Source organism: Phytophthora sojae (assembly GCF_000149755.1).
Source record: "Phytophthora sojae unplaced genomic scaffold PHYSOscaffold_5, whole genome shotgun sequence".
NCBI classification, from domain to species: domain Eukaryota; phylum Oomycota; class Peronosporomycetes; order Peronosporales; family Peronosporaceae; genus Phytophthora; species Phytophthora sojae.
Genome location: NW_009258119.1, coordinates 2,469,473 through 2,495,842, shown reverse-complemented (window position 1 = coordinate 2,495,842; position 26,370 = coordinate 2,469,473). Strand labels below are relative to the sequence as shown.

The 26,370-nt window shown below is 53.3% G+C and overlaps 4 protein-coding genes across 4 annotated transcripts; 2 read left to right on the top strand and 2 right to left on the bottom strand.

The window, feature by feature from the left end:
- Positions 1 to 4,787: 4,787 nt before the first annotated feature.
- PHYSODRAFT_286253 (hypothetical protein) lies at positions 4,788 to 6,158 on the bottom strand (the record flags this gene model as incomplete). Its single annotated transcript, XM_009530571.1, has 1 exon — positions 4,788 to 6,158. One exon carries the CDS (start codon positions 6,156 to 6,158, stop codon positions 4,788 to 4,790), a length of 1,371 nt encoding a protein of 456 aa, XP_009528866.1.
- Positions 6,159 to 7,665: 1,507 nt separating this feature from the next.
- On the bottom strand, positions 7,666 to 8,529 carry PHYSODRAFT_286252 (hypothetical protein; the record flags this gene model as incomplete). Its single annotated transcript, XM_009530570.1, has 1 exon — positions 7,666 to 8,529. One exon carries the CDS (start codon positions 8,527 to 8,529, stop codon positions 7,666 to 7,668), a length of 864 nt encoding a protein of 287 aa, XP_009528865.1.
- Positions 8,530 to 11,788: 3,259 nt separating this feature from the next.
- Positions 11,789 to 13,655, top strand: PHYSODRAFT_315620 (hypothetical protein; the record flags this gene model as incomplete). The annotated part of the gene is made up of 3 exons (XM_009530569.1): positions 11,789 to 11,807; positions 11,865 to 12,472; positions 13,509 to 13,655. The coding sequence occupies 3 exons, from the start codon at positions 11,789 to 11,791 to the stop codon at positions 13,653 to 13,655; spliced, it is 774 nt and encodes a 257-aa protein (XP_009528864.1).
- Positions 13,656 to 21,352: 7,697 nt separating this feature from the next.
- Positions 21,353 to 21,959, top strand: PHYSODRAFT_333386 (hypothetical protein; the record flags this gene model as incomplete). The annotated part of the gene is made up of 2 exons (XM_009530568.1): positions 21,353 to 21,375; positions 21,434 to 21,959. The coding sequence occupies 2 exons, from the start codon at positions 21,353 to 21,355 to the stop codon at positions 21,957 to 21,959; spliced, it is 549 nt and encodes a 182-aa protein (XP_009528863.1).
- Between the last annotated feature and the right edge of the window lie 4,411 nt (positions 21,960 to 26,370).

Genomic DNA, 26,370 nt, shown 5'->3' with positions numbered 1-26,370 from the left:
GTCAGTTGCTCGCAGAGCCCACACCGTGATAATCCGGCCTACTTGAGTGTATCTGTCGTTCTGAAAGAGGTACGGTAGAATCGTAGCATCACGAGCAGCACGAATGCTTACAGCACTTGCTGAAGAGAGCCACCATGGTAGTAACCGAGTAAATACGGTGGTCACCATTGCTGTCCTGTAGCCAACGCTTGCATTGGGCATGGGAACCCTCCACGGCTGAGGTATCACGATACTCAAAGTGCTTGTACTTGTTCGTCCAACACCGGACGATTTTAGTCTTGTACTTCCGCCAATGAGCCTCCAAGTAGGCCGCCAGAACCGGAGACAAGTCTTTCAAAATCACACATTGCAATTCAAAGTCACTTTCAGTGCTTGCTTCCACTGCCCTATAGACGAATGACATGAAGACCTCGGTCTGCCAAGTATTTTCCCACTTATCTTGGCCAGGAAGGGGGTTCTCCACTTGAACCTGGCCGAGAACGCTGCGAACCTTTGCCAATACGTTCTGGTTCAGATGCCATCTGCAGACTAGTGACGGAACCTCAGGAAACACAGAGTCAAGAGCATTCATCACGGCCAATTCACGATCGGTTAGATTGACCGATGGAAGTTGGATAACATGCTCGTCAATCAATTCGCGAAATCGCATCAAAAACCAAGTGTAGTCATTGTCTTTTTGTCCAGGTAAGAAACACTGCGCCACGGGCAGAACAGTATTCATTCCAGTCATTGCGATGACGTTCACTAGTGGCAGGTCGTACTTGTTTGTCTTGAACGTACCATCCATTATCAGAACATCACAGTGAAACTTGTACAGGCGAAGTGTAGCAGGATGCGCCCACAGCAAATACAGAAGCTTGTTTGTGGCTGGGTTGATCTCATATCTGAAGAAAAAATTGTGATTGTTCAACAGAGTAAAAAGAGCTTCAAGCGGGGTCTGCGTCGCCATGGCCTGCTTCCTCGCCCTCATTTTGAGGTTTCCAATATCTTCCGGGAGCACAAGAGAACCGGGGGTGCTGTGGAGGATGGCCGCTCGAATCTTGGCCACTGGAACACCGGCAGCTGTCTGACCAACAATAGTTTCCTCCATGCTCTGTTGAGTAAGCGATAGACCTGCTGCAGCACGCTGCCGGTGTGCGGCGTGGACACGAACATCGTCTACCGCAGGGTGATTGTGTACCTCACTGTTATCACGAGTGTGTACAATTTTCCAAGGTCCCTCGATGTCAGACTTAGAGCCCGCGCACCTTTTTAACCGCATGGGGCATCCACAACGCTTCGAGCCACGCATGGACCGCTGGCGCTCGCTATCCACCAAATGCTGCGTGCACTTTGGCCACCCTGCTCGATCGCACTCATAGTTGCGCGCCCACACAATTTTGGTACCAGGTAAATACCGAACCCGTCGTCGAGAGACGTTGTAATGGTGCTCCAATGTCCACTGATGTATCGCTGCCTCAGCTGCATCGTGCGATTCGTACGTAAGCTGAGGTGGTGGCGGAAGAATGTAGATTTCGTCCACCATACGGAGGTCGGTCCCACTCATTCCGATCTCACCGGACTCCGTTTGCGCTACGTCGTCTGCATCGACCACCGCTGAGTTGTCGAGACGCTTTTTCTCCTCATTAAGCTGATGAGTACAAACCAAAGCTAGCAATTTGTCGTCAACCCAGTCCAACTCCGAATCTATTTCATCACCGACAGGTAGATCATCGTCCAAATTGAAGTCAGGAAAGTCGAATTCGTGGACGTCGCTGGAGATGTTGAAGTCTTCTCGTATCAAGTCCATGACAGAGTCTTCGTCTTCGCCATCACTTTCCCAATCTCCGTCGTCGTCAGAATTCCCATGGTACGACTCAGCGTTCACGCTAGCGGCTACTCCATCGCTATCAACGTCGAATTTACCCAGAACGCTAAAACCCAGGTCACTGACATCAACCGAGACACCGGCCGAAACTCCAGCCGAGACACTAGCTGAGAACTCACTTGCTGCGCAGCCGACAAAAGCTGCCTCGTAGTGAGCATCAGAGTGGCGGTAAGGCATCGATACTCGCGTCTGGATAGGTGTTGTTGTTCGTAGTGTGTTGGTCTGCCGACACCACGTCGGATGCTGGATGTGGTAGTAATGCACGTTTCGGAGTAGATGTTGGTGTTCTTAGAGTAGTGCCTGCCGACAACGCGGGTGAAAGGATGCTGGGGGTGCTAAGACGAAGAAGCCCTGCCAGCTCTAGTGTCTTATCGGGTACAACTATGTTTATAGCATGTAACGGCCAGGTAATTACCTCGTAAAAACGACCGAGGCGAAGAATCTAGCAGTGGTTCCAGCACAAGTGATAGAGGTATACATCAGAACGTGGCAGTAGTCTCTGCGTGTTTTAAAACAATTCTAGGTTTCAAATTAATTAAAGTACATATCGTAACCAAGATAGTACGCTTTGTCTTATAAAATATTCTGCTAAGCCGTAGTATTTTTTGTAAGCAAAAAGCATTCGCACTCGCATGCCAAAAACAAAGTAAATTTACCTAAGTGAACATGTATTTGAGCTTAAACATTCTGGCTAGAGGTCGAACCGTGTTGAGCCAAAATATGAGAACGAAGCGTGCTTTGCACCTCACAAACTTGGCTGCAGCATTCCGGCTAGTGTTATTATTGTCATCCAACCCGGGACAAGACTGCGGTTGTTTCCCCGCTGCTTTGACTTTGCCCGCCCTGAAATAGAGATTGAATTGGAGATCCCTACTGGATATGCAGTTGTGTTTCGTGGCGATTTATTTCATAGTGATGTGGGGTATACTACTTCCAACTATAGGCTTCATTGCTACTTGTTTTTTCGAGACCTTGGTTGGAGACCAGACGTGGTGTCTAATTCGCTATTAGTATGCCAATACTGCGGTCGCACCGAACGAGTTTCGGCCCGAATTCGGCAGCACCGGTATTTCTGCCTGCAGAACCCGGATGGACTCGCGCATCGTATCGCTCGGCGGGAGCAGCAAAATCGCCGCGGTGAGTATCCCTGCAACTATTGTGCCCGGATAGCGGGTATGCACAGCAGCTCGCACTTCGTCTGCATAGTCTTGATGTTGTTCCTGGTATAGACCCCCAGGTCGCGAGTGCATGTACGAAAACACACAGGGTCTGTAGTTGGAGTCGCGGGTAGCTGCATCCTCAAGGATTGCAGCGGAAACACGTCGAAGGGGAGGTGTCATGCGCTGAACTCGCGATTGACTTCTGAACATGTCATCTTCGGCTCCGCCTACTTCTCGAAACACAGGTCTGTAGGTCCGAGACTCTGCTTCTAGGTAGAGCTCATCAATAGTCGCTTGGGAAACTTGCAGGTAGACGGACGCTGGGAAAGCAGGGCGCACCATCAGCACAACGAGATCTGAAAAAATGGCAAGCACTCAATCCCTCTTATTATTTGCTGGTAGTCTAAAGTAAACTTCGCCTCGGATGCTTATTTATAGTAGAGCTATGATCGTCGGCAACGGTATCATTTCCACAGTGCGTTGCCGACGATTTCGGTACATGCACCTATTACGAATACCCCAATTGTGCGTTTGTCACAACCGGCTGTTTCCCAAATGTCGACTCTATTACGAGGGCCCTCCCGATGAGGGCCCTCCTTAGCGGACCCCCCCTCCAACTACTACTGTAGGTACGTGTACATACTGTAGCGTTCTCAGCAGGCGGCGTGGTTCGGTACCGTTGAAGCTCAGCAGTTGGCCACGAAGGAATTTGTCGACTTGCACTGAATTCTACTGATGAAGTGCGGTAAATACTGTAGTAGATTTAACCTATGTGCAATCCATATGCAACACTCCACGACAAAAAGATATGGACACCACCAAAAGTGGCTGTAACTTCGTCATTTTTTATCGTTTTAAGGTGCGGTTTGGACTAGAGTTGCAGAACACGCTGATAAAGATCTGCACGCTGCTAACACGCGCGCGTTTGCGCTTCTTCAGGTAGCTCACATACAAATCACTGGTTCTGCCCAGGTGACAAAACTTATGGACAGCAAATCCCCATACAAAATCCTATATTAACCAAAAACCCTTACAAATGATACGACTTGGACTTTGTATAGGCGATAAAGGAACCCATGATTTTTCAACTCTACCTTAGTACTGAGCCATATATCATCGACCAACAGTTTAGAATGAAGAAGACAATCGTATATCCAACAGATAGCAGCATACAGAGCTACAAATTGGCACTAACTAGGATGCAACTGAACGTGCCTCGCAAATCATCAGATGATACATGGTAGCCACCACTCGAAATTTCAGTCGCTTACTACTTGCTCAGTTTTGTGCGATGGTCGATGCATTTATTACAGGTTACTAAACACCCCTTCTAGTACACGATAATGCCATCAGATCTTTGTCTAACGTCGCGAGTATCGCCGTGAGGCTGGTTCCTTTGTCGCCCCATACAAAGTCCAAGTCGTATCATTTGTAAGGGGTTTTGGTTAATATAGGATTTTGTATGGGGATTTGCTGTCCATAAGTTTTGTCACCTGGGCAGAACCAGTGATTTGTATGTGAGCTACCTGAAGAAGCGCAAAAGCGCGCGTGTTAGCAGCGTGCAGATCGTTATCAGCGTGTTCTGCAACTCTAGTCCAAACCGCACCTTAAAACGATAAAAAATGACGAAGTTACAGCCACTTTTGGTGGTGTCCATATCTTTTTGTCGTGGAGTGTAGACTAGTCCGCCTTGTTTCGAACATCGAGTCCGCCGGGATAAGTACAGCATTAGCGTTGTGCAGTACCAAAAATGGTTAGTATTAGGTCGCCCTGTTCGTGCGCATGAGCCTCAACTTGTTGAGCAGCGCCTTCTCCAAGTCCGTGGCCATTTTCTTCGTTTCCGGGACCTTCTTCGCCGCTTGGAGCATTTTCGTAAGCGCTTGGTCGCTGTAGTGAGCCGAGAACGTGCCGATCAGAGTCGCCTGCGTCGTGAATGGGTTCTCCATCTTGTACTGCGACGCGTACTTGACCCAGACGCTCAGTTGCGGGTTCGTAAGCAGACCGTCCAAGCCCTTGTCGAGCTGAAGCAACTTAAACACGCTGTCTGGGAGCTCCTTCCGGTCCAGCCAGACCCTGATGTGCTGGTTCTGCAGCTTAGTAGCAAACCTCTCTGTACTCGGGACCTTCTGAGCCGCGATAATGAGCTGGGAGAGCGTGTTGTCCGAGAAGTGACGCCGCAGTTCCTTGAACACCGTCGTCTTCTTTGCCGGGTTGTTAGCGTTAAAGTCGTCCAAGTACTTGGCCCAGGCGCTAAACGCCGGGTTGGAGAACATGTTGGCCACGCCCTCGTCCAGGTGCATCATCTTAAAGATGTCGTCGCTGTCCAGTCCCATCTGCTTCCAGTTGTCAAACTGCTGCACCTGCAGTCTCTTGGCCACGTCCTTGGTACTCTCGACCTTCGACGCGGTCGCCAGCATCTTGGCCACAGGCAGGTCGCCGTAGGTCCTCGCGAGCGTCTCGGTCATGGTCGTGGACTTGCTCGGGTTCCACGTGTTGAAGTCCACCAGGTACTTGTTCAGTACCAGGAAGTTGGGGTCCGTGAGAACGTCGTCCACCTTGTTGTTCAGCTTCAGCGCTCTCACGACGTCGTCCACCGACATGTCGAGACTCTGCCAGTACTTGATCTGCTGCGTCTGCAAGCTGGTCGCGAGTCTCTTGGTGCCCTCGACCTTGGTGGCGGCCTCGATCATCCTCGCCACGACGTCGTCGCCGAAGTTCTTGGTCAGCGTCGGGATCATGGACGTCGCCTTGTCCGGGTTCTTGGCGTTGAAGTCGTCCACGTACTTGACCCAGGCGAGGAACTTCTTGTTCTCGAAGAGCTTCTCTCCCTGCACCTTGTTGAGCTTCATCTTGGTGAAGACGTCGTCCGCCTCTTTCCCTTTCTTGAGCCATTGCGCCGCCTTCTGCTTGTCCACGATGTTTTTGACCTTGCCGACACCCGGGATCGAGTTGAAGCTGATGGCCCGCTCTTCGTCCTCGTCGGTCGCGGCCCTCAGGAACCTCTGGAAAGGGGCGTCGTTCTGGACAACGGTCGGGTACTCAGCGGCGTTGACGATTGAGTTATCTGTCACCGAGGCGTTGGCAGTCGCCAAGACGGTGGCAGTAATCAGAGCCGCGCAGTAAAGACGCATGGTACCATACAAGCAGTCGATGAAGCCTTCAGAGCGAATTGAAAAGTGAATGGAAAAGGACGCACAACCTGATGTACAGTACATGTATTAGGGCGGGGCCAGAAGAACACGTTTTCTGCAGGAAAGCGTTTCATGATGCTACGATTTGCGTTACCGACTCGAGCCTCGACCTGCCTTCTTTGCTCTACATGACTAACACTTAGCTATATGATTGACATAATGGTCTTGGTGAACTTGGATCACTCTTTATTCCTTGGTACTTTATTTATTCGGCTTGCGGTAACACGGGACTTACAGATACGATACGTAAAGCACCAGTCGGTCAGACTACCAGACACATCCCAAAGAGATACCATGCACGGTACGTGCGAACAGTTTGCATTTTCATGCAGTCGATGGGACAACGGTTACCGGCATCCTCCGTTCTTTACTGACAGTCATGTTTGGCTACAAAAAGTGGGTAAAAAATTGATGTGCATTGTGAAACACACAAAAAGCTCAATCTCCAATTATAGTATCGCCAGTATAGACAAATTAAAGCCCCCGTAACCTGGACATCTTACGTTTTCAATCAACAAATTTTGATCTCTCCAATTTCCAGCCAGCAATGGCTGTAGCCTCCGTCAAGAGATTTGAACACGAATACCGTTACACCTATTTACCCACTCTGATTGGTTTAAAATGCGTCTGTCACTTGACTCCCTCAACCCACAACAAGCAGCTGACGATGACAAGCAACCTGTGCCTCCCTGCTACTGCTGGACCTGTATTACAGACTCCGTCCCGTGCACAGCTTTCCACTCGAAAAATGTAAACGATCAAGTTGTTGGTTTCAGTGTAAGCAACACCATAACACGTTTAAATTAATATATAGCAGTGCCTATTGTTTAATCGAAGTAGGTGACAGAGTAACAAACGTCAGTGGTTGGTGGTGGCTACATGCACTTGCATCAGCACACCGATACAGCTTTGAGACGCTAAGATCGAGTTTGTTCATACATGTCGTTTAACCCTTCAGTGGTTCTCAAAATTGGTTTGCTTATTTGGTTTCTCAGCATCGCCTAAAGTGACACCCCGATTTCTTTTACGCTGAACTCTATACTATAGAGTCTATAGCCACCCTCGAAGCAAACAATTGTTTGTAAATGCTGCCTGCCAACGAGTTTGATTGTTTGCGTCCAAACCATGTACAGTGTAGTCTCCAAATGCTGCCCGATTGCTCTCAAATCCGAATTCGGCGTTCGTCAGCTCGAGAATTCACATTGAGTAACTAAGTCAGTTGAATGTGGAGTATGACCTACCTGTCAGGTACGTATCTCCCAGCGAGCTGAGATGAACTAAATATTCATAGTACAATACAAACAGTTATCTATAGCAGACAAGAACATTACGTCAAACGAATGCATAGCAGTGACGCTTAGATTCTCTCCTGCCCACAGTAGCAAATATATTTCTGCTCTACTATGGTCCGTTTCGATTCAACAAACCGCGTCAAGCATTCCTAAGTCTAGTTTCCTGCCGCGTGCCTCAGCATTTCAGCCCTCATCCTTTGGAGTCTCAGCTTGCTAACCAGAGCGGCCTCCAGGTTGGTAGCCATCCTCTTGGACTGCGGGTTGCCCTTCGCCGCATTGAACATCTTGAGCAGCGCAGCGTCGTCATAATTAGCTCTCAACACATCAATCAAGGGGGTGTCCGTTTTCCTCTTCACCGTGAAGTCGTCCACGTATCTAGTCCAGGCGTTCAAGTTCGGGTTGGTCAGAACGTCATCGACATTCATGTGCAACTTGAGGTACTTGAACGCGTCGTCGGCATTCATCCCCACATCCTTCCACGTCTGCATTAGCTTCTTCTGCAGCGTAGTCGCGACATCCTTCATGCCTGGCAGTCTCAGAGCTCCTTCCAGCATCGACGACAGAGTGACCTCGCCGTAGCGGCCAATGAGTGACGTGAGGATCGCCTTCTCCGGGTCCGTCTTCGTGACCAGGGCCGTGTACGTGTACCAGATCTTGAAGTCCGGGCTCTCGAAGAGCTTGGTGCCGGTCTTGTCCAGATTGTACGTGGTGAAGACCTTGTCTGGGGATTTCCCCTTCTTGGCCCACTTCAGCAGCGTTCCGGGGGTGATCTTGGTCTTGAACAGACCCGCGAACTTCTCGACGCCAGGGATGGACTTGATCTTGTCGAGGCCGGGGATGGTCTTGATGTTGAACGCCCTCTCTTCGTCGTCCCCATCCGCCCTCAGGAGCCTGTTGGCAGCAACGTCTTGCGCCCCAGCGAGTGGAAGTGCCAAGTCGGAGTCGGTAGCTGACGAGAGAGCCCCGGCACTGTTAATGAGGGCAGCAACCGCGATAAGCACAACGTGGTGGAGCCGCATGAAATCAGTTGCCCGGCGTTACTCTTTCTCAACTCCAGTCGCACGCGGGTGAAGACAAGCAAAGTGAGGTCGACGAGTCGTACGGGTTGCGTCTGTTCTGCCTCTACAGCACCACAGAAGAACTACAGTCTGCCCCGGCAAATCAAGAAAAGTCGGACCAATAGAAACTGCGAGGTTGCGAAACTTGCAAAGGGCTTGACAGAAGTGCCAATGTACTGAATTACTCAATTAATGGAAAAGTAGCGCCTCGTCTTGTACCGTCGGCTCGGTTTTCAAGCAGAGCGCGGTCGAAGGTACCATTAAACTTCAATTTGAAGGGGGTCGGTGATATAATATCGCCGATATTCTTGTGTTTGTACTTGTACATGTAGTGAATGATTTGTCTTGTTCGCGGAGCATCGCGTCGCGTAGACTGCTGCCCCATCGTCCAGGGCAAGGCACTGACGCCCCTGCCGCATGCCGTCATGACCGCATCTTGCTGCAGCAATAACTTATCTAAAGTTCATTTTGAGCCTTTCATTTTACTCCTGCTAACTATCAACTTGCAGGTGCGTGTTGCTTCCCATGCTCCCTCCACTTTTAACTAGCCTCAGCACATATTATCCACAAAGCGCAAATCTTAACTGCATGGCTGTACTAGCTAGCTCTGCGAGGTACATTCGACATCGCTATTCTTGATTTGCCGGGGAGATCTATAGAGAATTTGTGGATCACGGAGAAAAGAGCATCCCCACTGGGGAGTCTACTAGGGACGGGACGAGAGCGGTAAGCGCAGTTGTTGTGTTCAAGAGATTTGGCCCAAAGTCATCGGAATGGTCAGCCGGGATTGTAATATATGGCGTAGAGTATACAGAGTAAACCCTCTGCGTGAACGGATCCCAAAACTTGATCTCCATATGGACTTGAGGAACGTGCGTACTTACGTAGTGGTCCCTCAAGAATTTTACGGTACTAATCATTCGTACCGTTATTTACGCTAAACATATCCTAATTCACTACTGAAACTTTAGTATGGCCAAGCATCATCATGGCGACCTTGAGAAGGCACTACATGGAAACCTGCGTACTTTGCGGAATCTTGGTGAGCGTCTCGCCAGCGATATGCGTAGTCACGTACCTGACTAATGTGTAAATCCTCTGGCATCGCGACACACTTTAACTGCGCACGTTTCCGGTCAGCCGTGTCTTCGTCCTTTAAACTGATAGTACATGTTCATGAGCTCAGTGTGATGCTTCATAAACTTATTGACAGTCTTCCGTCCAGGCTTTTAGTCCCTGCAGCCTCCGCTTCGGGACCACGTTCTCGCTGGTCACCTCCTGCGCCCTTTTCCCCACTATGTCACCGCATTTTGAATGGTCACCGCCAGCGCTCCGGTTTTCAGATTGTCCGTCTCAGTGTATCACGGTCTCACTGGTTTTAAGGTTTTAACCTCCATATTATCTATGCCTATCGACTCATTGTCCGCAGCCAGCGCCCCAGTCCAGCTATCAGGCGTCACCCCTCGTCATCTATTGCATGCAAGCATTGCTATAGTTTAAACGAACTACTTTAGGAGCTTGGCCGAATCCGGTGGGGCCCACCTTATATTAGTTCATGATATGTGCTTTTCCCCCTAAAGTCTGTGGATTTACACCAGGTGACATGTTTTTCTGTGCGTTTCCTCGTATGTCTGTGGGTTTAGCCTTTTGTCTGTGGGATTTGCCTGTCTTGTCTGTGCGACTCTACCGTTCTCCTGCATTACCGGTATAAGCAAAACATCAGGTTCCCACACACCAGTCGCACAGCGACTGGTCCTGATGGGGCGCGGCGCGGAGCTGCTTGCGGCGGGAGGCGGGGCCGCATGGAGCTCTGCCCGACAGGTGCTGGTGTGTTTGTCTTTTGGGCCCGTGCTCATCAAACCACCAAGTAAAATTATGACATAAAGCACATTGCAAAGATGCCCTACTTGCCCTGCCCCCGAATGAAACATTCCCTCACTGGTTACAGGATGTGTAATCGATTGTTGCGATCCAGCTGTGTATTTATTGTGCTTTGCAGACTTTTTGACACTTTGGACTGTAATTCGTACGACTTATACTGGGATAGGAAGCAACGTTAGTGCTGCTATCGCAGACCAAACAGGATTATATCCGTGGTACGTCAAGTCAAAAGGTGACCCCTCTTGACACCTAACTGGTACATTGTCCTGAAACCGGTGTGACCCCGGTGCCGCACTGGGCCCTCCAAAAGGTTTATATGCGTGGGCAAGCCGAACTGGTAGAAAACCCATTACACCGGTACGGTCGCGGTGCCGCACTGGGCCCTCCAAAAGGTTTATATGCGTGGGCAGATTGAACCGGTAATGCAAGACTTGCATTCAAATCCTCTATGATTTACCAGTAAGTACGGACACTAAGTTGTGAACTACATGTAAGAGCATCTCCACCGGTCGTGAGTAAAACTAAATTTTACCCCTTTTCTGTCAATATTTAATTATAGTTTTAGTTTTGTGCAGCTCTACCGGTTTGAGTAAGTGCTGAGCAAATTGCTCCATTTTTTACGCTGATCAAATTTTTGCACAAGGTTGCCAACGGAGGAGGCTTTGAGTAAAAGGTTGAGTAAATGTCGGTAGTAGGGCCAAGTCAAGCGTTCGAAGCAGCGCAAGCGTCACAGACCGCAGTGTCGCCATTGCTATGTCATCCCTGGGTCTTCCTCAACGTGCTGTGGGGCCCGTTTTCATCTTTATAGGGCTATGCAGCTAGGACTCGCCGTCCCCATTGCTGGCGCAGAACCAAGAGCTTTAACGCGCTCGCTGCGAGTCTCAATGGCCGGCGGAGCTGCGCACTGTCTTTAGCACGGTTGTGCCGTTGTAGTCATGGATCTGAGGGCAATTTGCTTTTAGTTTTACTCAGCACCGGTGGAGATGCTCTAAATAGGAGGGCAAACTGGATGCAAAGCACAATATCCATAAGCTCCACTATTAGCCTTTTTATCGCTAATATTGCTAAGGATTTATAGCTCCTCTAGTAATAATTATAGTAAAGCGTATAACTATTATCCTCCTTTTAACTCACCTCAACCTCTAGGCAACGTACTACGCCACATAGCAGAATCTATAGGTTTTTACACAGCAAACGGTATTGTGAAAACCGGCTGCTTTGCCCATTTCAATTGTAAATCGATCGATTTATACCCTGATTTAATAGCCTGGGTTTTTCTTATTAGGTCGATTCACCCAGAATAGCGTCGCCGTACCCTGATTGGTGGCCTTAAATAGGAATGCCTGTTTATACCAGGGGTTTCATTTAGACGGCAGCAACGCAGAATGCCCACTTTGAGATCGGCATTCGACCAGACACCGCGCTAACAACTCCACTATTCAATATACCGACTTCCGTGCGTGTCGCTGTTAAAATTGGGGAAATTACGAAGACGAGCCGAACCAATGTCCCTGTCGAGAAGCCTGTGTTCTCATTTGACGAGCGCGAACATGGCCACAGCGACGTTTGTAAGCAGGTTGAAGACCGTGTTGCAGCAAGCCTCAGTTCCTACGGGCAGAAAACTATTCGCTCCGACCCCAGCATCTACATGAAACTAAGCCAGGGGGCACCTCAACGAAATTGGGTTTCTGTATCGGAGGGGACGTTTGGATCGCTCGTGGCGACTTCCTTTTCTAACTACCAGCGGCGCACGACGAATACAGGTCCGTTTGAAATAGAGGTTGTACTTGCAGCTCGAAAACCTATAAGCAACTTAGCTGGGACCCGACGCGCGACCGCCCCACGCATACTAGAGGCAGCACGAACGATCGACAGCTTCCTGGAGCAGCGCTCCGACCTCCAAGTTGGTGAGATTGCCCGAACCCATTGGTCGTTTTCGGATGCCCGCCAGCCGGAAGGAACCGAACTCACGGTGCCCGAGACGGCAACATTTGCCCAAGCCCAGCATATAGACGCTATCGTCGTGTAGGAACACGCACTAAATTATATAATAGCACACTTTCCCCACCAACAACACCCACCAAGTCCCGATGAATCAATGGGCTTGTTAGGGTTAGAACCTGAAGGCCCAGGAACTTTCCCTTGCACCGGGTTGATGTTTCCTCTGTGCACCGTGTTTCCGCTTAGTCAACTGACGGAACCCCAGCGTCACTAGCCACGAGCAAAGGCTGGCACGCTCTCACACACAATATAAACCTCGCAGGCTCTCAGGAAGGAAGGGCCCCAGCCAGTCACGGCTTGATACGAGGGTGCCGGAGCTATACTCCGGCGGGAAGGATAAATGGAGTGCGCTCTCGCTCGTCCACTACACGGCGATGACTCGCCCTTCGTATACACGGCCACCTCTTCTCTTCTCTTGGCCTGACCACGGGTAAACGCACGCTACGATACTAGCAGGCGCGTCCACCGACAGTCATAATCCTACCAACAGGTTTATCCAATTGCTACGGGAACTCACCGATAGCCCGGACGTCTTCCTTGAGTGGTTGGGAGGAAAAGCTGTTCTGTTCTTGTTGCCCAAGGGGCTTATCTGTTCTATCTTCTCTTTCCTATGATTCAATACAAATATCTAGTATAAACGCGTCCGTTTTGGATCTTCCCAAGTAACCACCGACCCTTCAGAGCCTCCTCGACGCCCCAAGAGGCCTCTCGATGACTCTATTGGACGATGAAGACTTGGAGCAGTCGCCGAGGCTCGAACGGTCGTCTTAAGTGCGGATCTCGGGTCAAAGTTCGCTGTAAGTTCGGATCGTACTTGAAGTCCTGGGTGTCGAACTTGGGTGTCGACGAGTCTTCGGAATCGGTCCAGAATGGCCAATCAGCATCCGCCGAACATTGCTGAACATGTCCCGACGACTCGGGTCGCCACTGAAGCTTGGTCGTCAGCTCGATTCTCGTTTACCGCCAAATCACTACACCACACTATGCGCGAGCAGGAAGCCGCTCTGGAAGAGCCTACTCACCAAACTATCTCGGTTCGCTTAAACGGGTCTAATTAGATGCCGCTAACGATCGAAGTCGCTGAGCTGCGCCGCGTGTTGGGGCTTCCGAGCCACAATTTACTTGCCAGCGGGGTCTTCTCGTCATTTGAGCCACCTGCGGAGCCTGAGGAAGACGTCTCGGACGACGAACACAAGAGCGACTAAGCGAGGACCAGACTATATACTTTTTACTGTTAAGCAATGCATATTCCTCTAAATCTGCCTCGCTACGCTCAGTTAAATCGTTCCTCCCACCCACCCCATCCCCCTCCGCTCCGCCTCCCCTTGCTAATCTGTAGTAAACGCCGCCACATTCACTCCACTCGATGCGTATCCGCAGTGTCGAAACAAGTTCGCTCCGTGGTCTTCGCACGTCAAGCACCTCCGCATCGCCACCTTCAACACCAGTTCGGGGTACAGCGGAGCCACCAAGTTGGCGTGCCTAACCAACCATTGCTTCAACCAGCCGAACATCACCTCGATGGGGTTGATGTGAGGGCAGTACGGCGGCAGGTACAAAAGAACAGCTCCGCATCAGTGCACGACGTCCTCCAGCTCCTTGTACATGTGAATGCGGGCATTATCCAACACAACGATCGACCTGGGCAAAGGCCACGGATTCAAATGACGGACGACTTGACGTACAAACGCGCGATGGAAGCGCTTCCGCGAAAACGTGCCGCGCGTAGTCACCCACACAATAAACCCCGTCACGTCACATGCAGCTAGAATAGAGACACGACTGCCGCGCTTGAAAGGCACGCGTGTAACTGCCTTCTCACCCCTCTTAGACCACGCGTAACGCCGCATAGAATCTAAGCCGTTCTTTGATGTTTCGTCAAGAAACACAAGCTGCTCGGGGTAGCTGTAGAACGATCGCAGCTTGGCCAGATACGTGTCCACCTCAAACGGCAACGCCTCTCGTGCACGCCGTTCAAGCACTTTGCGCGACAACTTCAGCTCGAAACGGAGCAGCCGCAGAAGACACGTTAACGACAAACCCTTTTGCTGCTCCGGAAAACGGCGCTTCACTTCCTCCAGCAGTTCCTCCACGTAGAAGCATGGGTGCTCCTTTACGTACTCCGAGACGTACGTGGCCACCGCTGGTAAGAATACAGGGCGCTCTTCGGGTGTCTTGGCCAGAACATGTCCGGTTGACTTGAACTGGGCGTACCATCTCCGCACTGCGCGGCCAGATACAGCGAGCACTCGTCCGACGATTTCGCACGGGACAGAGTAGACGTAGTGGAGCGTGACGACGCGCCACCTGTAATCCGTTGAATACATGGGGTGTATGCAGAGTTGGTGGGCGGAAGGCAACTTGAGGAGTGCCAGTCAGCCAGCCGATTCAAATCGCTTTTAGACTCAGATTTATTATTCTCAACCCGTTTTAATACTGTTGTTTTGACTATGATTTATTTAGCACTCGGGACGCATTAAGGGGTTCGCGGAGGCGGACATTCGGTCCGGTTTGTACAATAAATCTGAAGCATCATTAGTCGCGAAACAAGTATTATCGGCTACACAACACAACGCGAGTCGTGTTAAACAGTGGCTAAGAGAGTCTGACAGAAATTGCCAAGTTATGGTGGGATTATATGCTGCAAGTGATGGCCCTTTATCAGAAGCTCTTAGCAATTCTCAACCCTGTAGGGTTGACCTCTATCTTGGTCGGATACCTCTCGCAAGGGGGCAGCGCTCACGTGACGCCCATCATGACCACTCCTGTTAGCAACCCCAGAGTTTCATTTAGACTTGATATTGTCCTCGGCACCTGAATCACTTCTTAGTAGGCCTTGACAGCGTGCCTTGGGCCAAGGTGCGCTGCCAAGGCCCTAGGCCCGTTTGGCTTTGTATTCTGTCCAACAGATGCAGTATCTCTATCAGGCTCGGCTCTACATCGTCTGGTTAGGATTTGTCACCGCATTTCAATCGGTCCCCGTATGTCACCGCATTTCAATCGGTCACCGCATGTCACCGCATTTCAATCGGAGCCCGCCTTCGCCCTCTTCGTACTAAAGCGCAAGCTTTTGGCAGTTCTTCACCTCGCGCCGAGATAGGTCTCCGACGTCGCCGCGGAGATACTTCTTGAGGTTGACGATCCAGACCTCATTGTCCTTGGCGACTCGGATGCGGTCCAGGCGCGGTCGTTGCACCACCAGCTCCTCCAGGACTTCTCGCTCTTCTCGACACTGATGGACAAGTGCCACTGCTCGCAGACATCCAGCAAGAGTTCGACCTTCTCGCACAGGTCGTCCCACGACATGCCCCCGATGAGGATGTCGTCGATGTACGACCTCCATCCCCGAACGGAGTGAATACCTGGCTTCACCGGTTCGCCGTCTTCAAAGACGTCCCGAGTGCTGCCATCCGGGGACAGCTTCATGAACCCGTAGAGCGCGTTGTCGATCAAGCGTTGGTAAATATGCGGCGAGTTGCACAGGCCGAACGGCATACGCAGCCATTCGTACAGTCCCATCGGCGTGATGAAGGCCAAGATGAGCCGGGCCCGGTCTGTCATGGGGACGTCCCAGAAGCCGCTCGCCATGTCGAGGGAGCAGTACCACAGATACTTGTCCAAGTCTTCGAGCAAGTCGTTGACGAGCGGCACGGGGTAAACCATCAACTGCGTCAGCCCGTTGATGAGCCTGTAGTCAATGCAGAGCCGGATATCGACGCTGTTCTTCTTTATGATCACGACAATGGGCGACGTCCACGGCGACATCGACTTCTGGATCATCCTCGCGCTCAGCAGCCCCTTGATCAAGTCGGTCACCTTCTCTCGGAACTACGGCGGGATTTTTCGGACACGTTGCGCGACGGGCTTTGCGTCGCCCACGTCGATGTTGCAGACAGCCCCCAGTGCGGCTGGCGGCAAGGCGTTGCCTTGCCGATCAACCACTTCCGCCGCTTCCAGATGATTTGGCGTAGCCGCGTTTCTTGTCTCGCGGCTTCCTCGAGCGGGAGTCCAGTCGGCATGCCAACCTTCAAGTCTTCGAACTTCACCTCGGCGGTCAGCGAGAGGTCTGGCAGCACTGCCATCTCGGACTCGAGATCCTCTGCGAAGAGGTCGGACCCCTCGTGGATGAGGATAGCGTTGTCTTCCTCCGGCTCGTCTGGTTTCGCCTCGTCGGGCTCCGGCTCGGCGGGTTTCGACTCCGGCGATTCCTCCATCGCAGCGCCTCCGACCACAGCCGAGAGCACATTGTCTTCGACTTCAACCGTCTCCTCGTTCGCATCCTGTTCGTGGTTTTCGGGCGGCACCTCTACCCTACTTTGCTTCGGCACTCCCGCGACAGCTGCCAACACTGGGGCCACGGCGTGTCGCGCCCCGAGTTGCCTTGGTTCCGGGCGCAAGATGGCTTTAGGCGTCGGGTATGAGGGGCGATTCGTCATCGGCCCGTCGAGCTCGGCTGGGATCCAGTACTCCTCAGCGTCGCGCGTCACGCCGTACGTCAGATTCTGCCCCTGCTGGTACCGAGGGGAGCCCAGTCGGATGAATCCACGGTTCCGAGGCTGGCCGTCAGACGGCGTCCACCACCCAAGCGTTTCATGCGCGTCGAGGGTTATCGCTGCGTCTCCGATGTTCGTGACACGTAGGTACGTCTTCTTTCCGACTCTCCCCTTGACAAAGGTAGTCAGTCACCCACGACTCTGCCCGTGTCACCCACACGAACGGCGCGTTTCGATCCAGCCTCAGCAAGACTTCATGCGTGTCTCCTGGTTCGAATCTCACAGGCGTCTTGACGTTGACCGGGTGCATCCGTGCGCCTTATAGCGGTTTTCGTCCGATTATCTGGATATGCACCTCGTCGGGGAGGCACGCCGTGCCGTCCGCAGTGTCGATGCGCACTCCAGCGAGCACCATTAAGTTCATTCCCAGGGTTGCGTGTTGGCCGACCAAGTTGCCGACCCACAGGTGCATATAGTACACCAAGTTCCCAGCCTAGGTAATCTTGACTCTGGTTCTCCTCACCGTGAAATATGTCTCATCACGAATTCCCACACACTCTTGCGTGATCTCCGTGTCGATCAGGCAGCCTACCTCACGAGCAAAGGTGGTGTCCAGGATGGACACCTCGGCCCCTGTGTCGAGCTATAACACAGCACGGCGGTTGTTCAGCTTTCCATGAATCTTGGCCTGCTTGTACCACTTGTGCGGCGCGTAATCTTTCCAGTATCCGCGTCACTCTCCTGGTTGCAAGTTGATCTCGTCCAGGGGTGGTTCACGTGCAAACTCGTCGTCCGTCGTACGTCGGACCGCCGAGATTCGCGGCCCGCGTTCTTGGGTGGTACGTTCCAGGTTGGATCCACATGTATTATCATTCAGGGAAGTCGGGCTCTCACTAACCACCTCTCGCGACTTCTTGGTCACATATGCATAGACGGAAACAGGTCGCTCGTCTCGTACTGGTTTCCAAGCCAGCGAACGTCCTAGTTTAAAATCTTCTCGGCGGCCGGCGACAGGATTCCCGCGTGTTTATTCGGGTCAAACCACTGGCGCAATTAGTTGAAGAACTCCTCCATCGGGCATTCTCCGGCTTCGTGTCACCGCAGGCCTTGCACACCCTCAAGCATCGCTCCGTCGGGTGCTGGCCACCACACTTCTGACACGTCAACAACTTCCAGCAGTCTCCCTCAGCATGTCGACGAGAACCACAGTGGTGACAACGCGGACGATCGCGTCCCGAGTCGTCGGGATCAAAGTTGCGACGCGCCGGCTCTCCCGGCGGGACCTGCCCCGCGACGAACAACTTGGCGCGTTCTTCGTCCTCCTCGCCTTGGTCGTACTGGCGATCGTCGCTGTCGCGACACTCGCGTTCCGAGTTGTACTCGTCCGACGCAACGTGAATCGCATGCACGGCGCGCGCCGGCTGAGTCGGCGGGGTCGGCGCCTTTTGGGGAACTTGTTCGAGCCGAAGAGAGTCTTCTTCTGATGAGCCAATCCACGTTGTCGGGCACGCAGCTTCTTCTCCAGCGCCTCAGAGTCGGCGACCTCCATCAGCGTGAGACGCGAGGCGAGTTCGGCCTCCTGTGTGTCCAGCGTCCGGATGAAATGCTCGACGTGTTCGCGCTTCTCTTCAGTCGTGCCTTCGGCGTATGGGATGTTAGCCCTCAAGCCCGCGACGTTGAGCCGGTACAAGTAATCCAGAGGGGTCTCGTCGGGGCGCTGAGCCGCATGGTAGTAGCGGCTGGCTATTGACACGCCCTTGCCGAAGTACTGCACTCGGAATTGCTCCATCAGCTCGGTCCATGATTTCTTGACCTTCCTGGGCAGATGGAGATACCATTGGCGCGCAGGGACGCTCATCCGATCGCTGAACTGCCCTCACACTTCTTCACCCGTCCTCCCGTCGCGCCGCGCGGCGGACTTCAGAAGGTTGAGCCACAGTCTGGCTTTCTCTTCGCTAGCGTCCTGTCCCGAGAACTCTTTCAGCTCGGAAGATGCTGAGAGGCGTACGCGAGCGAGGCCTACGCCGCCGGCTGTCACCGTCGAGACGGCGGCCGCGGTTCTTGGCGCTCCGATGTCCAAGTCGAACAGGTCGTCGGGGTCTTCATCCGCGTCGCGCCGAGTTCTGGACCTCGTCGAAGAACGCGAACTGACCGACTCCATGGCGACACCCGCTGCCTCCTGGGGGCGAGCCACCGTGGGTGCAGGATTCACGGGCGGCTTCGGCCCCACCGGGATTGCGGCTGTTTCGGCGCGTGGGGTGCTCATCACTGTCGTCTGCATCAGTTTGATGATGGAATCTCTCAAGGCCTTGGGGAGCACCTCCTCGGCGGGTTTCGTCACATTTGTGCGGATAGCTGCATGGCGCGCGACGGTCGGTTCATGGGCATGCGCTTGGGTGACTCGAGACAGCTGTCGGAGTCCACGCTCGATTGGTATCGAGGTGGAGGCGAGGGCGTGGTCGTTGAAGTCTGGGCTGGGCCCGCCGAGGGACTCGGCGCGTCTTGGCCCGTCGCGGAACTCGTCGCGTCTTGTTTGACGGATCTGGCGAGAATCGTCAAGGGCTCCTGCACGACGCGAATTGCGCGCAGCCAAGACTTGAGGTCCCAATCGCACAGCCTCTCCATCTTGAAAGCTCCCAACACGAACCCCGAGCCACGCAGCATCTGGAAGAGAGTCGGCGCGGCGTGGGCAACGCTGGTGAGGCTGTCGAAGTCCGGCGCCACGAAGAGGCCTGTGAAGTTGCTCATCAGCATAGGCTTGCGGAAGACCAAGATTGGGTCTTGCTCTAGCAGACGGAAGATCTCCGTGCGCGCCACGACGTACCGTACCTCATCGACGGTGTACTGACGTCCCGTGGCCTTGCCTTGCGGCTTGGACAGCGACTCCTCCGCCGAGTCCGGCGCGTGCAGCTTCTTCTTCCTCTTGGGTGACTTGCGTTTCGTGGCTGCCTTGGCGGTGGGTTGTTGTTGGTCGTCGGCCTTAGCAGGCTTCCAACCGGTAGGACCGCGACGCAAGTCGCGGTCCTTCGCGGCTCCCTCGTCGGGAGCCACATCGGGAACGGCAAACTGTTCTTCGTAGCCCTCCTGGTCGTCGCTGGCCCCGTGACCTGTCGTGAAGGTTCCCTCAGAGCTCCACGACGCGACAGGTCTCTCACTGTGCTCTCTTGCGGTCGGCGACCTTCCAGCCGACTGCACACCTGCCTCCGATTGCTCTTGGATCGTTAGCCCGTAATTCGAAGTAGTACTCCCGGGTCGCGGCACCATTGTGGAGTAGCGCCCTCGCAGAAATCTCGCGGAGTCGATCTCGCACAAACTCGGCGCGTCTGGATGGCTGTCGCGCCGAGCAAGTTATTCCCGGTTGTTGGAGTAGCGTATCTTCGAAATACAGACCCAAGTCTTCGCAAGCTTCGGAGTTGGGGGGGTTCTTGTGGTGACGCTTGTTCCTTGTCGTAGGGCGTCGCGTCGAGCCTTGGGCGTGCGGCGTTATCGGGCCGGCGTTTCCTCGGCGTTCCCGTCGGGCGTGCGGCGTTTCCTGGGGCTTGTGTGGCGTTATCGGGCCTACAGGGGGGTCTTGTGCACGGCGGTTATCAGGACAGTGCGCTCCTTCGCCTAGTCAGCGCGTTATCGGGCGCCCACCTAAACGGTATACGTTTAACGTGCCTTTGTTCCAGCACGGGTCTGTGGGGGGGGGGGGGGAGCACCCGAGCCAGCAAACGACGGGGGGTCGCGATATCGAGGCGGCTCTACTTGCCGGCGCTTGGTGGTTCCCCTGGAACCGAGGAGATCCGGAGGTCTTTGTGGTTCAGAGAAATGTCGGGACTGAGTACTTACCCTATCCTATGTCCTTGCTACTGGCTACTCTGTACTACCGCTTGCTAAGCCTATCGTTCTGTGCCTGTCCCTACTTCTGTCGTGCATGCACTACCGTGCTTCAACCTGATTTACGTGGCGCAATCAAGATCTTACCTCGGCGGGTTTTGCTCGGCGGGGATTAGGGTCGACGCGTTTTGCAGAACCGGGTGTGCTGGTCGACCCGTCGGATGATTACGCGTCGCACTGGATTCTGGCACTGTGTCTCACAGCCCATCATCCACGCTGATTTTCCCGTCGAGCTCGGCCCTGCGTCGCGCCCATCAATCCGCGTCGCGTTCCATCAGCCGCGTCGAGGTCCATCACTCGCGTCCTGGCGCCTTCTTCCTCCGGCGCTCGGCGCGCCCACTTCTTCCGCGGGGTACTGTACCACACAAGGAGTGGCAGGTGCAGACATACTCAACGAGCCGTGACGAGACTCTGTATGGAAGGGAGATATGTCTCTATGACCTATGGCTGGCCGAACAGCCACCCGCGATTGAGCACAGGACTTACTCGACGCCGCAGAAGATCGTACGGAGACCGCTCGACGCTCCAATATGGCCGAGAGGTCATCTTCAAGGTCGTCCTAACGACGATTATTCTTCGCTCGGTATATCGGGTCATGACAATGACCCCAGGGTCTCCCAAGGCTTGGTCAAGGTTACTGAGACTGCTGCAGACGTCAAAGAACGTGATGGTATATCGATCGACGGTTCGGACGACGAGGCGAGTGCACCGACCGACTCCGACGCACTGGAAAAGTCGTCGCTTTACCGAGCGGCCTATGCATCCAAGCGCACCGATCATAACGCCGATAGCATCGAACATGGGGCACAGGAAGCCCCGGCCGAGGTGTCAGGAGCCGGAGACAAGCGTGATGATGGTGTTGGAGAGCTGAACGACGATTCGGGAGAAGATCATGACGCGCCAGATGTAACAGCAGCGGTGGAACCCGCCCCGCGAATGGACGGAACAGCAACTGATACGAAAGCACGCCCTGAACCAGATCAAACGTCGGTCGCGTGGGGCAACGCCACTATCGACTGGGGTGAACATGATCCTGGACCGAACGACATTTTAACTGAAGCAGGAACAGCCACGACCGAGGTTAGTACCGATGGAGAAAATTGTGTCGATGGCCCGGACAAAGAGGACCCTGAATGATTACTGGAGGAGATTTATACCTTGGTCGTACTTGCGATGGTTGCGGAAGGGTTCCCGGAGGTTGATGACACCGCGAACGGGATTAATCTCAGCGACCACGCACAGGAGTCTTTGTCGACATCTCGACTGATGCCTACCACTCGGATTTGGCCCTTCATGGAACGAGGTAAACCAAGGCACGAGTGCTAATTCTCAGTGGTGGGCTGACAGAGGTTTAGAAGAGAAACGGACCTGAGATGACGTACCTATGCGCAGATGAACACCGCTCGTTTGTTCGTTTGGGTGATGACCTGCACGCGTGGCGAGGGCAGCACGATGTTTGCACGTGGCCCAAGTCGTTGACGAGTTCCACATGCTAATGACGACTGACCTGTTGGGAGGGTAACCCAGTTCGCGACGACAGATGAAAGAAGCTACTGGAGATGATGATTGAACTGCCTACGAGGGCTTTCCAGCTCGCAGTGACAGACGGAGGAAATTACTATAATTTGCTTATTACGTGTTAAGCGAACGAGTCGCGATGGAATGGAGATATCGGAATAGAGCCAGGAACAACGGACGACACAAGCAAACATCGGTCAAACCCTCAACAGACGAAACAAGTGATGATGAAGCGACTAGGAGGGCGACCGAGGCTTTGGGTGCAGCAGTCGAAGTAGAGCGGTTAGGTGTCAAGATGGAGACGTCAACCACTCTAGCAATGGGGCCCTCAAACACCCCCGAGAGTGCGTCAGAAGCCTCACTAAGGCTGATCTTATCGGTTAGTAAGACGGGTCTTATGGATCTGTAAGACCGGTCTTACGGATTTGTAATAAGACCAGTCTTAGTTTTCACAAGACCGGTCTTAGTCGATGGACCAAATCAATCACCCTGGCCTTGAAGTGGACATACTGCTGAGTGGAAACGCAGCACGAGGCAGCCACGACCAGCGAGAAGAGGTGAAGCGAGTGCTGATGAAGCCGATTGGAGGTCGACCGAGGCTTCAGACGCAGCTCCTGACGTGACAGGGCCCCGGGCATTTACGCCCAGACAAGTGACTGAGCATGGATTTGATGATGAAGTGGAGATACGAGTGGATCTGGGACCGCTACGGCCGACAACTAAGTCTCGTTCAAGGCGAGTGTACCTGCTGTAGCCTGCGCGGAAACTGTGGGGACCCTGCACGAGAATTGGCGCGGCTTGAATAGATGTGATTGCAACACAGCGGGTCGCTTGGTGGAGGCTGGGACACCCAGACCTTACGTTACGACCACCGACTATTTGCTGTAAGTGCACCACGAACCACGGTCAACACTGGCACGGGCTCACACCAAAGAGGAAAAAGCTGAAGGCGCGACCGACGTTTCTGGTGCGGTGGTTCCCGAGCCACAGACTGAGGCAACTAAACCCGATTTGGTTACGACCACCAGAAAATCGGGGTGGAACTGTGGAAAGAAGGCAACGAAACCACGGTCGACATAGCTACATTATCTACGAGTGATGACGAAGCAAGTGAAGGTGTGACCGACGTTGGCGGTGCAGCGATTCGCGGGCTTCACCCTGGGGCAACCATTCCTTCTCCCTTTACGACCACCGAAGTTCCGACGTAGTGATGGTGTGAGGCAGGACGAGTCATAGCACGTTCCCTGACTACTGCACTTGACGTTGAACCCTCGGCCGACGCAGAACTAGCTACTGCAGATGCCGGTGATGCCGAGAAGTATGCGACTGAGGTGTGTCGAACGGCGGTCCGCAGCATGTCGATGGAACGTCGGATCATACGACCACTGGAACTCCGGATGTTTTGCATTGCGGCCAGAAGTGTGGCAGGGCATGTTGCTCAGTTTGAGCCCCAGGTGATGCAGCACTATCAAAAGAAGACGTCAATGCTGTCGAGGAGACTGAGCCAAGGCAGGCCAGGGGCAGTCAGCGGGATGTCGATCAAGCGACCAACGTCGGACCATACGACCACCGGAATTCCGGTGATGTGACCATGGATGGGCTTCCGCTTAGAGTGTGGCCGGCTACAGTACGTCGTTCCGATTAAGTTTACCCGCTAGAGAAGCCGCCAGGGGAGCAGAAGAGAAAGGAATCACGATGCGAAGAGCAGCCGTCAGCTTGATGTCGATGAAACGACCAACGTCGGATCATACGACGACCGGAATGGATCTGGCAGGATTCCTACTGCGCGCCCCGTAGCGGCTCCAAGCGTCATCAAACTCTCGTTGGTCCCAACAGAAGATGCAATATCACCGGAGGAACCTTGTGGTGTGTCGACCGACGCTTCAGCAGCGACGGAAGATACTGGAGACGCGATCACAGGTGCCGTTTGTGCCGGTACCGTATTATCAGCGTCAACAGGGGCGCCGGTGGGTAATGAAAGATCTTGCGGCCCTAACCAGCGTTGCAAAGTGTCGGTGACTACATTGACAGCACCCTGGGATACCGGAGAACAAGCTGGCGTCATTAACGAGGATCCAACTGATGGCGAAGAGCAGCAAGAATGTCGAGCGTACCGGACCAGAACACTGAAGGTCCAGCAGAGCGGCGGTCGCAGCGGTCAGGCGCAAGCGCGATAAATGGGCTATAAAGTTTACGGACGGGAGGCGAGGGCAGTTGTGGTATCGGAAAATGGAGATTACCCGAGCGATTGCCCGACGCCCAAGAATCAAGGTACAATCAAGGAGCAGCCAAGTGCGAGATGGAAGTGGCTGCTTTGGTTAAGCTGACGAAATTATCCTCGTTAGAGTGACGGTTAGTGGCCGGAGCTTCGTCGGGTCCTAATACAACCCCGACCGAGGCTTCATGGTGCCTACGTTTTGGTACAGATGCATTTAGTTACGTACTTTGGCCGCACATATTAGTGTAGCCGCGGTCGTCATTTGATGTGTCCGGAATCGCCTTATTGCGATCGTTCACACTAGATATTTGTATAGGGACATATGCCTCATCATAGGATGACCAGAACGAGGCCCCGGGGCCTCGGAAAACTCAGTAATAAAAAGACAGTCTTCCCCCAAAGCCAACAAGAGTCAAGTCCGACTTCGGTAAGTGTAGCTAGCTTATTGTAGTGCCTGGACACGCTCGGCTGTGTGTGGATGCCTGTCGGGGAGCTTATCGTGCATTGACCGAGAGTTTCCTTGGCAGCGCCAAGAGTTGGCGTGGCCGGGGAGGCAGGAACGGTATTAGAGTATCGTTCGGTATATATTTGTGGGATTAGAGTGTCCCTGAGTGTATTAGTCTACCTACTGAGGTTTTACCTTGGCCCCCCTGTATAAGGCCTAACACGCCGGTACCCTTCCTTTCTGAGGGACTGCAGTGGGGTTGCGCGAAAGCGCTACATAGTATCCTAGCCTTAGCTCGTGGCTAGCGGTACAGGTTTTTGGGTTGACCGAAGACAACCTAAGGTGCACAGAGGCGCTGGCAACCGACCCGGTGTAAGGGATCGTTCCTGGTCTTCAGGTTTTGATCCAATAAGCGCTTACCATTGCGGGTTAGCGTGTTGTTGGTGCCTCTAATACCTTTTGGTAGAAGAGAATTTAAGTGGTGTTACCACACCACAAAACTCCTTGCTCCTCAGAGCCTTTAGCAACGCGACACAGGTGTCGTCCTTGGCATAAGCCGTTCGGATCAAATCTGGTAATGACGAAGTCAGATCATAATCCGGCCTGCGCGACAGCGCGTCCACAAGGACAATCTGCCTGCCAGGCTTGTACTTCACCTCGAAGTTGTACTCCGCCAAGAAGGACAGCCAACGGGCCATCCTTCGCGAGAGGTGAGGTGACTGTGTCGCAGTGCGTAACGATGCATGATCCGTGTAAATCACGAACGGCTGAGAGCCCAACATGTGCACCCTGAACTTGACGAGCGCATACTTCATCGCAAGTAGCTCTTTGTCATGGACAGGATAGTTCTTCTCCGCAGCCTTCAGCTGGCGAGATTCGAACGCCATCACGCGCTCGCGCCCCTCGGAGTCTGCTTGCAGCAGTGCACAGCCGATGGCAAAGTCCGAGGCGTCCCAGACGACACTAAACGGACGAGCGGGGTCTGCCAAAGCCAGAATAGGTGCATAAAGGAGACTGTCCTTAAAGGCCGCGAACGCATCGTGATGCTCGATGTCCCAACACCACTCCGCATCCTTCTTCAGGAGATTGGAGAGTGGCCGAGCCATCTCAGCGTAGTTCTCGCTGTATTTGTGCAAGTAATTGGCCAGGCCAAGCCACTTGCGAAGATCCTTCTGGTTCTTGGGAACCGGCCAGTCAACAATGGCCTTGACCTAGACCGGGTCGCCCCTCGGGCCACTCTTTCCAATGAAGCACCCTAAGAAGGGGATCTCTTCCGCTCCGAAGATGCATTTGTCAATGTTGGCGTACAACTTGTTTTGACACATGCATTCGAGCACAGCACGCAGGTGCTCCACATGGTTCTCCAT